The sequence below is a fragment of the Marmota monax genome, unplaced genomic scaffold (genome assembly GCF_021218885.2).
Source record: "Marmota monax isolate L192 unplaced genomic scaffold, Marmota_monax_Labrador192_F-V1.1 WCK01_AAM20220418_F8-fsc00102, whole genome shotgun sequence".
NCBI classification, from domain to species: Eukaryota; Metazoa; Chordata; class Mammalia; order Rodentia; family Sciuridae; genus Marmota; species Marmota monax.
In genome coordinates, this window is record NW_026692494.1 from 2922669 (window position 1) to 2939822 (window position 17154).

At 55.9% G+C, this 17154-nt stretch overlaps 1 protein-coding gene and 2 long non-coding RNA genes across 3 annotated transcripts; 2 read left to right on the plus strand and 1 right to left on the minus strand.

Annotated features, from left to right (window-relative positions):
* The first annotated feature begins 659 nt into the window (after window positions 1–659).
* On the plus strand, window positions 660–4845 carry LOC124092241 (uncharacterized). Its single transcript, XR_006851565.2, has 3 exons — window positions 660–1543; window positions 3151–3252; window positions 4161–4845. It is a non-coding gene; the product is annotated as an uncharacterized LOC124092241 (long non-coding RNA).
* A 1710-nt stretch (window positions 4846–6555) lies between these two features.
* On the minus strand, window positions 6556–10034 carry LOC131424174 (uncharacterized). The gene is made up of 3 exons (XR_009226801.1): window positions 9904–10034; window positions 9404–9535; window positions 6556–7994 (listed from the first exon to the last, which is right to left on the minus strand). It is a non-coding gene; the product is annotated as an uncharacterized LOC131424174 (long non-coding RNA).
* A 1011-nt stretch (window positions 10035–11045) lies between these two features.
* On the plus strand, window positions 11046–16839 carry Tubb4a (tubulin beta 4A class IVa). The gene is made up of 4 exons (XM_046443922.2): window positions 11046–11377; window positions 11868–11976; window positions 12105–12215; window positions 15177–16839. Exons 1-4 carry the CDS (start codon window positions 11321–11323, stop codon window positions 16232–16234), a joined length of 1335 nt encoding a protein of 444 aa, XP_046299878.1. The 5' UTR covers window positions 11046–11320; the 3' UTR covers window positions 16235–16839.
* Window positions 16840–17154: the final 315 nt, after the last annotated feature.

Here is a 17154-nt window from a genome sequence, read left to right on the forward strand (position 1 = left end):
GAGCCAAGATGCTTGGGGGTTCCGCGGGGAAGTTCTCAGGGTCTTCCCGAAGTCAGGTGCACAGCCTGGGGAGAAAAGGGCGTGGACGCGGAAGAGCAGAGATGAGCGGCCGGAACCGGATCAAACAGGGCCCTAGACGGGAATCCAGGCCACAGACGTGGGTTGGAAGCTGGGAGGACCGTGGGACCGAAGACACCCCCGCGGTCACCGTCTGCAGCTCTGCGTCCCCGCCAGGCCCGTGCTGCTTCCGGAACCTGGAGAACCGAGCCCCGAGGCCGACTCCCACTGGGGGGCGCCGGTGCAAGGAGGGCGGCGAGGGCAGCTGGTCGCGCGGCGGTGGGACAGAGTTGAGGATCCTGCCAGCCCCAGGCTCCCAGCCGGAAAGTGACAGCGAAGCATCACTCAAGGTCTGGAACCCCAGCGTCCAACCGGGACCACCAACACCGATCTGCTCGCGGCCTTTGGACCCTAGAGAAAGGCAGGCCGCCCATTTCCAGGGTCGACCCCAGCCTCCCCGCCCCCCCACTCCCCTTGTCATTCTCCTAGGCCCCGCCCACTCCCCCTCCCGGCTCCTTCAGCCCCGCAGGCCCTGCTCAGGGCCCCATCCCTCCCGGTTCTCGGTCCTTCTCCTCCTAGACACCCCCCCCAGCCGGCAGCCTCCCAGGCCCTGCCCATTCCCCGGACCCCGCCCACCTGCTCCGGCGTTCTGTCTAGGCCCCGCCCACAAGAGTCCCACCCACTTCTCTGTCATTCTTCCCACTCTCCCCAGGCTCCCAGCGGTTTGCATTCGGTCCCGCCCACTCCCCAGTCTCTCCCGCCTCCCCGAGAGTCACCCCCTTTCCCAGCCCGGGAAGTGGGCGCTGCCGGTCCTCCTGCCCCACCCCTTGATCGGCCTTAGTCCAGCACCACCCTCTCCCCAGGCTTCGCCCCGCTGTGGTCTCTTATCTCCAGCCGTACCCCCTTTTTCTCTGTCGCACCTTTCCAGAGCCCAGCGCCCTCTTGCAGTCCAAGCCTGAGACCGTCCCCATCGCTCACCCGACTCCCCTGGAGACTTCAGGGCCTGCCAGTCTGCTCCGTCTTTTTCCTTTAGGCCCCGCCTCTGTTAGGCCCTCCTTTCTTCCAGACCCCATTCACACCCCAGAGCCCACGCCGGAGCCGGCACCCCCCCCCCCGTGTGGGATGGAGGGGTGTAGTTAACTCCCTAACCTACAGAAAGAGGCCTCGGTTTCCCAGACCGCGTCTTGCCTCGGGGAGGGCCCGCCCCACTGGCCATCTAGGTGCCTCCCAAAAATGGGACACTGCCCCTTCCCATGATGGTCTTCACCATCCCTGTTGGCTTCCCCCACTTCACCCCTCCTGGCTCGTGAACTCTCACCCCAGTCTGGGTGGGTACACCCACCTCATTGCTCCCCGACTCTGCCTCGCAATCGATCAAATTCAACACCGGGTCAAGGCCCTGTGCAGACGATCCCCACTCACTCTGCTGCTGAGCTCCGGGACCACCAAGATGTTGGTGGCTTTGTACCTGCTCTGCTGGTGCGAGGTGAGCCCCCTCCCCACAAGCCTTGAGCCCTTTTTTCCAAAATCCAAGTAGCTGTGGAGGGATCTGTTTTATCCGAGGGTCACCAGATTGGGTGGCCAGCTGTCTGCCCTACTGTGTGTAATTGTGTGTACTTGTCTCATCCCTGTGTGGGTCTCTGGATCACTGTGTGCTTGCGTCAGTGGGAGAGAAGGGACTCCACAAAAGTGTTTGTTTTTTTTTACATGACTGTGCATCTGTCTCCTGGGTTTTTGTCTTGCTTCTTTGGGGGTTGTGTGTTTGTGTTGCATATCTGTGATTGTGTACACACTGCTTGTGGTACCTGGCTCTGTGGGCAGTATACATATGATGGGTGAGCACATGCGTGAGTCTGCATTAGATCTGGCTATGTCTGTCCTGGTGTCTGAGAGTAGCAAGTATCTGTATTTGACTCAGTATGTGTGTCTCTCACTGGGTCTCTGTGCCTTGCTGTCTGGCGATCAGTTGCATTGGGAAGGTGTGGCATTTATTGTGTGTGACTGGTGACTCCCATGCATGTACACAGCCTGTGGGAGCCTGATTATGTGTGCATCTGGTTGAGGGTAAATCCAGTGGTGTCTGTATTCAGAGTGTGTCTGAATCCACGTGAGCCCCTGTACTGTGTGTACATTATGCTGTCTGTGTGTAGCTGAGTCTGTGTGTCTGAGTTAGACTACAGTTATGTCAGTGTTTGTGTTGGATTCTATGAGTGTGCATCGGCGTCCATTCGCCTGTACTAGCCTGACGTCTAAATACATGACTGCCACATGTCATCTCCTACCAACTTCACAGTGGGCAGAGCCAATGACCCAAGTGCCATTCCCCACCAGCCCAGAGAAGGAGTCAGGGTTCCAGCTACCTGGTTCTGTGAGACTTCAGTGGGTGGCCGAAAGAGAGGGGTGGGGGGCCCAGGGGGAGACCTTTGGGGTGGGTAGAACTGACAGAGAGCCAGCACATTCTGGAGACCAGCCCTGCCCTGCTGACTTGAGATGGTGGTGTCAGGAGCTGAGGATCCCCAGGCCCTACTCACACAGGACCTTTACACTAACCTGCCCCAGCCCAATCAGCTACAGCAATACAGATCCCAAATAAGACCACGCGTGCAAACCAGGCTAATCCACGGACACACACAAATACACACACGCACACAACATGTACCCATCTCATTCACATGCCTAGAAGTGCCACAGTGACCCACCCCACTCAACCCCCCACCACCTCACACAGCTGAGAGGACCCCACCCCTGGACGGGCCCTGCACAGCCTTCCTGCTTCCCACTGTGTCCAGGCTGTGGAGCCAGGGGGCAAGAAGGCCCGAGGAGAGTAAGCCTCAAGTAAGGCCCTGAGTGGTGGCTCCTCTGCCCCTGCAGGCAGGGTCCCCACACTGCTGGGTGAGAGCAGTTTGGTAGCACCCCGATTCCAGGGCTGATTTTGCAACAATACCACTAGCACCTAAATACCCTCTAGTGTCCCATCACTTCAGGCAGGACTCGTGCTCATGGCTCCAGGCTGCTTGGCCTGCGGCTTTGAGGCCCCCACTGCCACCACCTCAGAGGTGTGTGACTGTGCGCTTCACCCTTTTTCCTGTAAAGTGGGAAGCCCTGCCCGAGGCAGCAGGTGTCCCGTCTCTTTTACTACTGAGATGGGAACGTTCCCGCTCCGTGGTGTAGAAGAAACCTTTCACTGAGGAAAAGGTAAGATTTGAAGGAGGTAGAAACTTACAGTACCCCCCCCCCGGGAGGGGGTGGGGGGTGAGGGCTCTGACCTTTGGCAATTTCCCTTAACTGCCAAAGTTCTCCTGCTGCCAAAACTAAGTCCACCAAAAGTATCCGACAAATTCCTCCCATGACCCGGCCCCGCTAAACCCTAGAAAACTCAGAGCCTGCTGTAGCCAGTGGCCATTTCCCTCTTGAAAATATGCCCCTCTGCATCACTGATTCGTTGAGGTCTGTGGCCGTTTCTTTGATTTGCTTTCAAGACTCACCCCCTGTTGACACCGGATGGAAGGAACACCGCCTCTCTGGCAAGGGCCAGGGCCAGAGGAGGTTGAGCCCCTTCCCTAACAGAGAAGACCCCCACCCCTGCTCCTCCTGCACAAAGCATAGGAGCCTGCCCCTCCTCTGGTGGCCTGGGACAGCTCCCCTCTCCAACAGGGGGAACAGCCTGCCTCTTTCTCCTGGTGGAAAGGGAAGTCTGTCTTCTTTTCCTGTAAGAGAAGTCCCACCCCTCAAATACGGAACAGGAAATCCTGCCTGTGTCCAGCAGAAGATAAAGAGATGTCCCTCCTCCCCTTCCTAGTCTGGCAGGAAGTTGCCCCCCCCCCCCCCCCCCGCAGATACGGAACAGGAAATCCTGCCTGTGTCTGACATAAAATAGGGAGGCATCCCACCCCTCTCCTTGATGAAATGGGAGGCCCTGCCAACTTCCTCTTAAATAGGAAATCTTGTCAGGGGAAAGCCTCCATCTTTGCCTGTGAGGAAATGAGCAGCCCCACCTTCTGCCTGGTAGCCCTTTCCTGTAGGAAAGGAAGAGTGGAAAAGCAACCTGTCTGGATCGAGGATTTCCCTCAGCTCCCATTAGTGACTGTGCCCACCCCATGCAGCCATAGATCAGCCCGGGAGAGATGATCCAGGAGAGTCCAGGGCCTGAAGGAGAGCTCAGCAGCCATCATCAACACCTATGTGTCATGGCCCAGATGACCCCAGGGAACCCACGGCCCCACTCCCTGTCGCTGTGCCTGCCAGACCCTGGCTCCGCAGCAGGAACAATGACCACATCACCAACTACACCTGCACGGGGCACCCTGCTCATGTCCAACACCAGGCCAGTGGGCAGGGAGGGCAGAGCTCAGGAAGCGTCTCCACCCCACCAGCCCCGCGGATCTCAGCGCCCCTCCTGCCAGGACGTCCCTCCACTCGGAGCAGGCCTCCTCCGGGACGCACTGCATGTATCTGGGGTGAGTGCTGGCAGGAGGTGGCCACATGCCCGGCAAGGCTAGAGGACACTCCATTGTCCCCTCCACCCCCACGCCACCCCCACCCTGTACCGGGTGCAGCGGTGCCAGGCACCGTGTGCCCAGAGCTTGTGTTGCCCCTGGAGTTGGGAGGGCTTCTCTCCTCTAAAGACTCATTCAGCATCTCTGCTCCAGAACAGTAACTTCCAGAACCCTCCTCCTCCCCTGCCCACAGCTGGAGAGGACCCATGCCAGGCTGGTCCACACGCAGGACTGAGTTCTGCCAGGGCAGAGGGAAAGAAAACAAGACCCAGCCGAGGTAGAGGTCTGAGGCCAGGGCAGTGAGGCGGAAGGAAAGGCCCCGCGGCGGAAGGAAAGGCCCCGCGGCGGGGGAGGCGGGAGCTCTGGGAAAGAGCCAGGAATGGCAAGCCCAGGACACAGAATGCAGACCCAGATGCTGGGAAGCCAACTGCAGGCATCACAGCCAGCCCCAGGGCACCCACGCTCCATGGGAGGCAGACAATGACACGCACAGAGGCCTGGGCCATGGCCACGTGACAGTCACACGGCTGCTCCACACTGGCAGCATCTTCCTCCTGAGAGACTGTCTGTGGGACTGCTGGCCTTTTTAGACCAAGTGACGATGTGGCTATAACCTATACAGCATCCTATGGAGATAAAGGGCATGGGCTTTGGACCCAGAACACGCAGGTTCCGTTGGCTCTGTGCCCAGCTTCAACAGTGAGTGACTCCAGGTGAGACTCAACCTTGGGGTCTCTGTCTTCTCACCATGGAGCAGCACTGACAGCCGTCTGCTATGTCCTTGTCCCCATGCTGAGAATGGATCCCAGGGCCTCACACGTGATCAGCATGTGCTCTACCCTTGATCCAGGCACCCAGTCCCCAAAAATGGAAACTTTGTTTCTTCTTTTTCACCTCTAAATCAGGAGCCCAATCCCTGCTTTGCTTTCTGAGAGTTCTCTTGGAGCCCAGGGACTCGGCTGAAGGTTTCTGGGGTGGCTTCTGCACCTGGAGGCTGGCCCCTTGCAGGAGGTGGGAGTACTGGGCCCTGGTGTCAGGCCACCTGTACTGTCTCAGCTGCCTGCATGATAAAACTTCAAATCAACATTTTACCCATCTCAACACCCAGACATAGTCAGTAAAACCTTCTTACAGGGATGGTTTGGGGGGCCACAGTCAGCACCTACTTTCTATGCTAAATTCCATTTTCTTATAAAACTGCAAGGTAGAACATCCTGAGAGTATGGACACCCAGGATCAGACAGATGAGGGGCCATAAAAATTCAGCCCCTCTAGCTATGGGCTCCCAGTCCTCACGGTGCCGCCTGCCTGCTCCCCAGCTCCCTGTGCAGGCTGCTGCTGGGGACAGAGGCCAGCTCCTACAGCCCGTGGCCCAGCTTTCTCATATCCCTGGCTGTGCTCCCTGGCTACATTGGATTAGTGACATCACCCTACAACATGGTCATTGGACTACTATGGAGAACACAGATGGCTTTCTGGGTGGCAGGTGATACTATGGGATGCCTGGGTAGCAGGATGAGTCTGCCTGCCTGGGGACCCTGGGCACACCTGGCTCGTGTTACATCCTAGGATTAGAGCCTCACAGGGGGTCAGACTGGGAGGAATCCAGGTGATGTCACCCACCCCACACCCCTCTTCCTCCATCTCCACAGGCTGTTTACGTCACTGGTCTTCCTACATCTCAGGCAACTCCAGAGCTCAGCAGGCCACACACGGGAGGTCACCCCTGTTCTCTGTTCTCTTTCCTCTGGACTCCCTGAGGGCCATCCAGGAGCCCAAGGGATGCCCTAATCCAGACAAAGATAGAGAAGATCCCTGCAGGAGTTGGATTCTCCAGGGAGCTGTCCTTCCCGGGAGGGTCATCCAGGTGGTCCCACCTCTCCAGGGTGGAGTCCACACCCCAATTCAGCCCTGCCCTGGTGGGATGACGCAGAAAACCCCACTTTCCAGGACCAAGCTCACACACTCCATCAGCCCCTCCTGACAAGGCCACCTCCTTTTCTATTCCATTTTTTTAAGACTCCCATTATATTAAAACATTAAGAAATGCCACTTCCGGGTTTATGGATTCTTGGTACATTCCTATAAGCATGTATCTGTGATTAACTGTAACAATATGTTGGTCAAAAACCTGAAAACTCTAAACCACTGTCCCTCCACTTGGCACTGTTGGCTTTGACATTTGGGGTCCAATAATTCTTTGCTCTGGGAAATGTCCTGTGAGTTGAAGGACATGAAGCAGCATCCCTGGCCTCTGTGCACCAGGGGCCAGTAGCATTCCCCAGTTGTAATGATGAAAATGTTCAGACCCAGGAAAGTGTCACCTGAGGGACAGAATTGCCCCTAGCTGAAAATTTCTCATTTAGGCAACTCCATTGACCCCCAGACACTACGCATTCCACAATTATCTGACTGACTGAAGTCCTAGGATGCCAAACAATTATAAATGCCATAGACTCCCCTTATCTTTGGTTTCACTTGCAGCAGTTTGTTACCTGTGCTCCACTATACTTTGAAAGTATTAAATGGAAAATTCCAGAAATAAACGTCATAAATTTTAAATTGGATGTCATTCTGAGTAGCATGATTAAAATCTCTTGCCATCCCACTCTGTCCCACCCAAGATGTGAATCATGCCTTTGTTCAGCATATCCACCCTGTATATGCTACCTGCCTTTTAGTCATTTACTAGCCATCTCAGTGTCAAGGTATCACTGTCAAGGTATTGTAGTGCTTACATTCAGGTAAACCTTATTTTACTTTGCAATAACTCCAAAGAACAAGAGTAATAATGCTGGGCCTAGCGTGAAGCTCAGTTTTACAGCACTTGCCTACCATGCATGAGGTCCTGGGTTCCAGCTCCGCCAGCAAAAAAAAAAAAGTACTGATGCTGGCAATGCAGATACACTGAAAAGAAGCTTCAGTGTTCTTCCTTTAAGTGAAAAAAAAATGAAAGTTCTTGACTTATGAGGAAAGTAAAAAATCATATGCTGGAGTTGTTAAGATCTACCATAAGAATCTTCTATCCATGAAGTTGTGAAAAAAGGAAAAAAGATCAGGTTAGTTTTTCTGTCACACCTCAAACTGCAAGTCCTGGCCATGGTGCATGGAAGTGCTGAGTCAAGGAAAAGGCAATAAATTGCAGGAGTCGATGGTGTCCACAGTTTCAGGTATGCACTTACGGTCTCAGAAACCTCTCCATGGACAAGAAGGGACCACAGTATGCACATCAAGGGCTCTTGCAGTAAAGGTCATGGATGGAGCATGTTTTTAGCTCCTCCGACTCCTTCCAGCCTGTCTGGCAACTTTCCCAGATGTTCTGATTTGTTTGATGCTGGGCATCAAACCCAGGGCGACGTGCATGCCAAGCCTGTGCTGTGCCACGGAACCACACCTCCATCCCAGACCCGTCCAGACTGTGCCACTGTCGTGGTCCAGCACCTGAGGGGAAACAGCGCTCTGGTCTATCTGGTAAGCAGGATGCAGAGTGGAGCTATGACCTCGAAACACGGACATGGAAGAATCATGGAGAGCCTGTGCACAGAGCTGGAGAACTAGCTTAGCAGTCCTCTTACTAACCAAGAACCCATTCGGGAGGCTCGGCTGGTTCAGGGAGCTGGATGCAGGAATGTATGCAGTCGGGTGTGCGCAAGATGACAATGTTTCAAGTCCATCTAGAGTCTAGTTGGGCAGCCATAGCCATGGGGAAGAACTATGTGAAAGGGAATTCTTCCTGATAAAAGGTATAATGCAGCTCTGGAGCTTGAAGGAGATATCCACAACCATCTTGTTTGTTTGTTTGTTTGTTTTGGTGCCGGGGATTGAACCCAGGGACACTTGACCACTGAGCCACATCCCCAGCCCTATTTTGTATTTAGAGACAGGGTCTCACTGAGTTGCTTAGCACCTCGTAACTTGCTGAGGCTTGAGATCCTCCTGCCTCAGCCTCCCAAACTGGGATTAGAAGCATGCACCACCACAGCCCACAGAGCCATCTTAACCCAAGAGCTGAAGGACAAAGGCAAAAGAAGATAATGTAGGGGCTGGGGATGTGGCTCAAGCGGTAGCGCGCTCGCCTGGCATGCGTGCGGCCCGGGTTCGATCCTCAGCACCACATACAAAGATATTGTGTCCGCCAAAAACTGAAAAATAAACATTAAAAAATTCTCTAAAAAAAAAAAAAAAAAAAAAAGATAATGTAGAAGTCGGAATCCACAACAAAGCCAGATTTAGGAGGCTTACTCCAGTTGCCGTGGAGAAATATTTGAAAAGTCTCTAATTTCAGATCACTTGTCTAAGTAAGTATGTTTAAATGTTTTGTTTTGCAAACTTTTCATGCTTACTTCTACCTGGTTTCATGGTCTGATTTTTTTTTTTTTTTTTAATATTTATTTTTTAGTTATCGGCGGACACAACATCTTTGTTTGTATGTGGTGCTGAGGATCGAACCCGGGCCGCACACACGCCAGGCGAGCGCGCTATCGCTTGAGCCACATCCCCAGCCCTCATGGTCTGATTTTTTAAAATGACAATAAATCATAATAAACGGTTACATTCACCTTCCCGCTTTTTAGGAGTTAGTCCTTTCTCTTGTTGAGATAGGGTCTCGCTTCCTGGACACAGTGATCCTCCTGCCTCAGCCCATGAGGGGCTGAAACTGGTCACAGGCCACCATGCCAAGCAGGAGTTAGTGAAATGTTAACATCTATTTTCTCTGATTCTTATCACAGCTGACTTCTGGAAACTACTATACGAAGCAGAATAATGAAACCTCTCTTTAGTTTCTTTAATTAAGTATTGGTTAAGTCAAAGTAACAAGACCTGCTACCCTCTTTACTATCAGACCTTACCTGCCCAGAGAATCTGCAGACTGTGGTGGGAAGACAGATGTCTTCAGGTGTTGTTAAGTGGGAAACAGGGAACCCCTGGCTGCCTTCGAGATTGTATTGGAGCTACAGAAATTGCAAAGCCAAATTTGTTTCCTATAGGAGACATATTACACAAGTGAAATTTTAAAAAATGTTTTGCTAAACACACACACACACACGGAGGAAAGGAGGTCAGTCCTGAAAGCTGGGGGGATAGCACTGGTTTATAACATCTCACACATCAGGAATTTATTCTGGGGGTCTAACTCAATTTTTTTCCCCAAATAATAATGCAGGTTTTCTCTGCCTCAGCCTTACTGACATTGGTGCTGAATCAGACTCTGTGCTGGGGCATCTTCCCTGGCCTCTACCTACCCCCAGCCAGAAGCTAACACTCACACACACACCCCACCCACACACGAAGAACCATTGCCCAAAGTGAGGGGCTGAACCACATAGCCAGCATTGCCCACCCAACTTACAAGAGTCCCAAGTCCTCTTCTGGGTGAGCCTTGGGGTTTAAGAGGCATCCTGGGGGGCAGAGCTGGAGGATGCCAGCTGAAGGTGGCCTCAAGAGGTCTGTCCTTCATTTAAGGGGCTGTACATTAAGTCTTGCCCAGATCTTGAATGCAATTGTGATAGATATAATTAATTATTGGCTCTGTTCCTGGTAGTTGCTAATTGCCCATCTCCTCAGCCCTTCCCAGCATTCCTGGAGGGCCAACTTTCTCCACTTCCCCGTCTTGAAAAGGGGACAATTTCAGGCACAGAAGTGGCCTGGAGCAAGGTCATAGAGCTAATAAGAAATGTGAAGTTGGAGCCCAGCACCCGCCTGTAATCCCAGCAGCTCAGGAGGCTGAAGCAGGAAGATAGAGTTCAAAGCCAGCCTTGGCAAAAGCAAGGCGCTAAGCAACTCCGTGAGACCCTGTCTCTAAATAAAATACAAAATAGGGCTGGGGGTGTGCTCAGTGGGTGAGTGGCCCTGACTTCAATCCTCGGTGAGAGAGAGAGGGAGAGAAAGGGAGAGGGAGAGGGAGAGGGAGAGGGAGAGGAGAGAGAAGAGAGAGAGAAGTGAGAGATGTTCATACTGGAGCAGAGGGGCGAAGATCTGCAGGAGCCCACCACCACCACCGTGTGTAATCCAGCCCCAGCCTTAGATGGTGATGCTCCTCCCTCAAGTCAGACCCACGGTGACTCCACCTGCAAAAAGCCCAAAGCAGAGGTGTCCAGAGGAGCCCCCAGCTCCCCACAGTCTCCACCAGCTTCCACAAGGGTTGCTAACCTAAACTGGTTGCTTATTCCGCAGCTTCCAGACGAGTCCTCCGAAACCAACCCCCGCTGCCTGCACCCCACCTCACCTCGGGAGCCCCAGTTTCACCCCACTCGCAGCCCTCCCGGCGAAGGCGAGGGTTCTGGGGAAAGAGGCCTAAATGCAATGGGAGGCTGGGGGCAGAAACTTGAGGCTGGGGCTGGGCGGGATGGGGCCCGGCAGGGTTTCCAGCTCCTGCTGACGCTGGGCTCCCGCCTCCCCCGCCCCATTTCTCTGAAACCCGGGTGGCGCCGGAGCCAGGAACTGAAGACGCCTGCAGGGCCTCCGCCCCCTGCCCCGGGGTGGGGCGAAGGGACCCAGGCACGACCTAGGCTGGGCCCGGGGAGCTCTCGGAGGCCTCGGAGGAGAGAGATCCCTCCTGTCCCCCACACCCGCCCCTCCGTCCCGGGGCGGGATCTGAGGGCGGAGCGGCCGGTGGTGACGCGGACCCCGCCCGCTCATATAGAGGCATCCCGGGGGCGCAGGGATAGAGCTTCGTCGCCGCCGCATCAGTCGCCCTCGCCGCCGCCGCAGCAGCAGCTCAGAGCGTCCGCGACACCGCCGCCGCGTCCACCAGCAGCGCCACCACCATGCGGGAGATCGTGCACCTGCAAGCCGGCCAGTGCGGCAACCAGATCGGGGCCAAGGTGCGCGGGGTCGGGGCCGAGAGGAGCAGACCCGGGGCGCAGCTAGCTCCCCCAGGCTCCCCGACCTAGGGCCTGGCGGGACCCGGTCCCCAGGAGGCAAGCGCCCCCGGGATGGTGGGGGAGGGGCGCTGGGGGCAGGGCCAGGCTGGGAACAAAGAGGCCTGTCAATCGGGCCTAGGGCCCAGCCTTCTGTCTGCTGGCCACAGCTGGCTTCACAGCTGGCCCACTGTCCCCTCCACGCACAAAGGGACGGCGCCCCTCCCCCGGGCTGCGGCCTGGGTGCGCTGGCACCAGCAGGCTCGGGCTCACCCCGCCCCCACCTCTTCCTTCTTGCTGCCTCATCCTCGCCATACCTCTAGGTCCCCCAGTCACCTGGCTGGGAGCCCCGGGGTGGGTGGTGAGCTGCAGCTAGGGAAGTGGTTCTGGGGGGATCCGAGGCCCGGCCACCTGGTCCCCCTCTCTCATCCCTTCCCATCACTTCCTGCTCTAGTTTTGGGAGGTGATCAGCGATGAACATGGCATCGACCCCACCGGCACATACCATGGGGACAGTGACCTGCAACTGGAAAGGATCAATGTCTACTACAATGAGGCCACAGGTAGGGTGGGGGGCACCTTCTGGTGTGGGGGTGTGGGGGTGTGGGTTGGCTGGGAGGGGACAGGATGCTCTCGGGCGCCTGTGGCTCCTGGCGCTCACACCAGCTGCCCTCCATCTGCCTCCCTGCAGGAGGGAACTACGTGCCCCGAGCCGTGCTGGTGGACCTGGAGCCCGGCACCATGGACTCCGTCCGCTCCGGCCCCTTTGGCCAGATCTTTCGGCCAGACAACTTTGTGTTTGGTGAGTTCCAGGGGTGGGGCCCAAGGAAAGGAGCCCCTTATTCCTTCACTCCCGGTGCCTTGATGAGAATTCCCTAGCTAGCACCAGAGTTGGCAGTGACCACTGAGTCCCAGAATGGACAGAGAAGTCAGGGACGTGATGGGGTCAAACAGGTCACGGTGGAGGCCCTGAGGAGGGCCTGGACAGCAGAGGGATCTGGCGGGCTTCCTGGATGAGGTGGCATTTTAACTGAACAGTCGGACTAGAGCCAGGTTGCAGGGTGCAAGCCCCGAGCTCTGCCAACTCATGCACTGGACAAAGAGTTAATGAGCTCTGACGACACTCCAGGCCCTGCACCAGAAGCTGGGGTACAGCAGAGAACAAAGCAACCTGAGCTGCCTGCTGTCGGGGCCCACTCCCTACCCAGGCCTTGAGCTGCCATCTTGGTGGGGAGCCCGCCGCAGAGATCCGTTAGTACAGCCCAGCCCTGGACTGTCAGCTGGGTGACTTTGGACAGGCTCCATAACCTTTCATGACTCAGTTTCCTCATCTTCAGACAGGGATATAGATGATCTACTGTTTAGAACCAAGGAGATGGCGTAAAGCTCTCACTGTGTGTAAAGAACTTAGCATACAGGAAAGGGTAAATAAGCATGTATTGTAGTTGTTTCCATTATCATTATAAATACCTGCCACCTAACAGGTGAGTGGGACAAGGACTGGCCAAGGGACTTGGAGAGAATAGCATACGCAAAGTCAGTAAGCACAGTTTTGGAACTTAGACTCAAGGAGGTACTGGTGCTCAGTCATAGTCCTTATTGGGAGCTCTTTTCAAGATTGGGCTGGTCACATATACCCTACCCTGACCTAGGCCCCAAGCTCCACCCTCCCCCAGAACCCTTGTAAGCCTTTTGCTCTGAACATGGTGGCTTGAGTCTGAAGTCTGAATAAGCTGTGTGACCTTGGACAAGTGACTTCCCCTCTCTGATCTATACAAAGATTCTGAGAGATGATGATGCACCAATGTGGGCATGATACCTAATGGGTCCTCAGGAATGGCTGTGGAAAGAGACACAACTGAGGTTTGAGGCCTTTTTGAATAACCATGGGTGGCTCGCAGTTGGGCCAAGTGATTCTATGGCACATGCTGAAAGTGGACTCGGGCCAGACCATCTGGACAGAGCCCTAGCTGTCCCACTTGCTTGCAGTGTGACTTTTCACACAGGAGCTAGTCTCTCTGAATCTTCATTTTCTCATCTATAAAATGGAAGTAAAAAGAGTATGTAAGCTGAGCACTGTGGCACATAGCTGTAATCCCAGCAACTTGGGAGGCCAAGGCAGGAGGATCACAAGTGTGAGGCCAGCTTCTTAGCAAGATCCTGTCTCAAAATAAAAGACAAAAAGGGCTGGGGATGCAGCTCAGTGGTAAAGCACACCTGTGCTCAATCCCCACTACCCTCCCCAAAAGTATGTAAGTACCTCAGAGAACTGGGGGAAAGATTCAGAGATGCAGGACGTGCCCAAGCTTAGGGCCTTTGGAAGCTCCTGGCTCTAAAGGACTGTGTTCCAGACACAGCCAGGACAAGTCTTCCTCCCCGTGGGTCTGCTCCAGCCGGGAGTCAGACACAGGAGTCCCTCAGATAAACACATCACAACATGCAAAAGGTTGAGAGCGGCAGGTATAGGAAGAAAAATAAACAATCTAAAGGCGTGGAGGAGGATCCATATGTTGGATCCTTATCCTATCTGGGGATTGTCATCTCTGAAGAGGTGACATTGAGCAGAAAGTGAGGGAGGAGCCCTGAGGAAAAAGAATCCAAGGCCGCCAGAACCGCGGTGCAAAGGGCCTGAGGCAGACCCAGTCTGGCCTGTTAGGAGAACAATGAGGAAGTCCTGGAGGCTGGAGCAGGTTCCCTGGTGGGGACGCAGCCCCCAGGGCTTTGGGAGGAGGACCTGGGCTTTTACCCCGTGGGAGGTGAAGGCCAAGGTGGGGCTGAGGCTCAGGTATTCACGGGCGCCCTCTGGCGGCTGCAGAGAAGACAGGCTGTGGGGGTGGGGTCGGGAGCCCGTTTCAGGTGAGTGAGGATGGAGCTGGACCAGGGGGAAGCAGGTGTTGTCAATAATAACAGCCAATATTCTAGTACTTGACCTTGTCCTCCTGCAGCTTGCATTCCTCTGTGAGATTCCAGGCAATAAACATGATTAATCTGAAAACAAGTTTGTCAGTACCCAGGGACGAGGAGTAAGAAGTCAGGGGTTGAGCCACAGAGTGGCAATTGCTGAGCCCCACGAAGTCTTGAAGGAGGAACCTGGGGGCACAGCATTCCCGGCAGAGGCACATCCGGTGCAAAGGCCCCAGGGCAGGACCAAGCCTGGCTGTTGGAGGAGCCCTGGTGGCTGGAGCAGAGGAAATGAGGGGGAGGGATAGCGCAGGTCCACAGGTCGGCTACTGGTCAAAGACAGGAGAAGGGGAGACCGGCTCCGTGGTGCAGCCTTCATCCAGCTACTCTGACGCCAACCTGGGCAATTTAGCAAGACTCAAAACAAAAATAAAGAAGGGCTGGGGGTGCAGTTCAGTGGTGGAGAGGCCCTGGGTTCGATTCCCCAGTGCCGCAAAAGACAGGAGGGGCATCTGGGGGTGGTTTTGAACTAAGGTGGGACACAACCTGATTTCCGTTTCCCATCCTCTGGCTGCTGGGCAAACTCAGGACATGGAGGGAAGCAGAGAGAACAGTTAATGATAACGATAGCAATTTGTGCTACTGTGCAGTGAATTGAGCACAGACGGCAATCATGTGCTGTACATTTCCAACACTTAGAAGAAAGGATTTTTTTGTGGGGGAGGAGTACCAGGGATTGAACTCAGGGGCACTTGGCCAGCGTTATTGTTCAACTAGCCGGGGACCCTCCAGATACCGGGTAGACGGGGTGGAGGGCGGGGCTTGGGTCAAGGCCTGTGCTGGGCTCCTCTCCCCGCCCCAGGCCAGTCGGGAGCCGGCAACAACTGGGCCAAGGGCCACTACACCGAGGGCGCGGAGCTGGTGGACGCCGTCTTGGACGTGGTGCGCAAGGAGGCGGAGAGCTGTGACTGCCTGCAGGGCTTCCAGCTGACCCACTCGCTGGGCGGCGGCACGGGCTCGGGCATGGGCACGCTGCTCATCAGCAAGATCCGCGAGGAGTTCCCGGACCGCATCATGAACACCTTCAGCGTGGTGCCCTCGCCCAAGGTGTCGGACACGGTGGTGGAGCCCTACAACGCCACGCTGTCGGTGCACCAGCTGGTGGAGAACACGGACGAGACCTACTGCATCGACAACGAGGCGCTCTACGACATCTGCTTCCGCACCCTCAAGCTGACCACGCCCACCTACGGGGACCTCAACCACCTGGTGTCGGCCACCATGAGCGGGGTCACCACCTGCCTGCGCTTCCCGGGCCAGCTCAACGCCGACCTGCGCAAGCTGGCCGTGAACATGGTGCCCTTCCCGCGCCTGCACTTCTTCATGCCGGGCTTCGCGCCGCTGACCAGCCGGGGCAGCCAGCAGTACCGCGCGCTGACCGTGCCCGAGCTCACCCAGCAGATGTTCGACGCCAAGAACATGATGGCCGCGTGCGACCCGCGCCACGGCCGCTACCTGACCGTGGCCGCCGTGTTCCGGGGCCGCATGTCCATGAAGGAGGTGGACGAGCAGATGCTGAGCGTCCAGAGCAAGAACAGCAGCTACTTCGTGGAGTGGATCCCCAACAACGTGAAGACGGCCGTGTGCGACATCCCGCCGCGCGGCCTCAAGATGGCGGCCACCTTCATCGGCAACAGCACGGCCATCCAGGAGCTGTTCAAGCGCATCTCGGAGCAGTTCACGGCCATGTTCCGGCGCAAGGCCTTCCTGCACTGGTACACGGGCGAGGGCATGGACGAGATGGAGTTCACGGAGGCCGAGAGCAACATGAACGACCTGGTGTCCGAGTACCAGCAGTACCAGGACGCCACGGCCGAGGAGGGCGAGTTCGAGGAGGAGGCGGAGGAGGAAGTGGCCTAGGACCCCTGCGTTTACCTCCCGTCCGCCCACACCCCCAGCCGGGCCTCTGACCGTTGACCTTTGCCTCCTCTGCAACCCCAAGAACCTCACGACCTCCCCACCCAGCCTGACCCTAGGACCCCACCATCCATCCTCACTTTGCCTTGACCCTAACAATACTGCGGAGTTCCCATCACCTCGGGTCACTTCATCTCTGACCCTAGCCCAGCTTTGACCTTGAACCCTACCTTATCTCCAAACCCCCACGGAGATCTTCCAACTTGGACACCTCTCTAAGCCCTCCTTCACCTTTTCTAGCCCTTCGCTGCGCCCCCCCCCCCCTTATTAGCCCTCCTTTATCCCAACTCCCTCACCTTTGATACCCCCAAACCCCATAAGCCCTGGTTTGCTCTTGACCCCTCCCTCCGAGCCAAGTCTCATCTTTGACCTCAGGAACCCCTGCTCCCCTCTCACCGCCTTCTCTCGTTCTCATAAGCTCCCATTTCCTCCCTGACTTCTCTCCCCGGGCGCCTCCTACCTTGGCTTCCCTGGGAGCACTGTCAGGGAGCACTCCCGACTACCCCTCCTCTGCCTGACCCTGGATGAATAAATGAGTCCTTGCCTGGCGTGTTTCTGTGGAGTTCACTTCATCACCGTGTGCAGCAAGCAGGGGCTTCTCCCTAGAGGGTGGAGGTGGGTGCCAAAGGCTCAGCTGTCTCAGGGGGATGGGAGCAGAGGCTTGGGAATCACAGGGACCAGGCCAAACCACTGAGCAGCCCTCCAGTGTTCAGTGAGCCCTCACCCTCGGACCCCCTGCCTGTCCCTCCTCTGGGGCTGTTTGTATGAGCGAGGATGACTGTGGGGGGCCTGTCTGCTGCTCTGCCTGTGTCCACCTCTGTGCCCCCTCCCTGGCTCCCGTGCGTCCTTTCCTTGGGCCACCT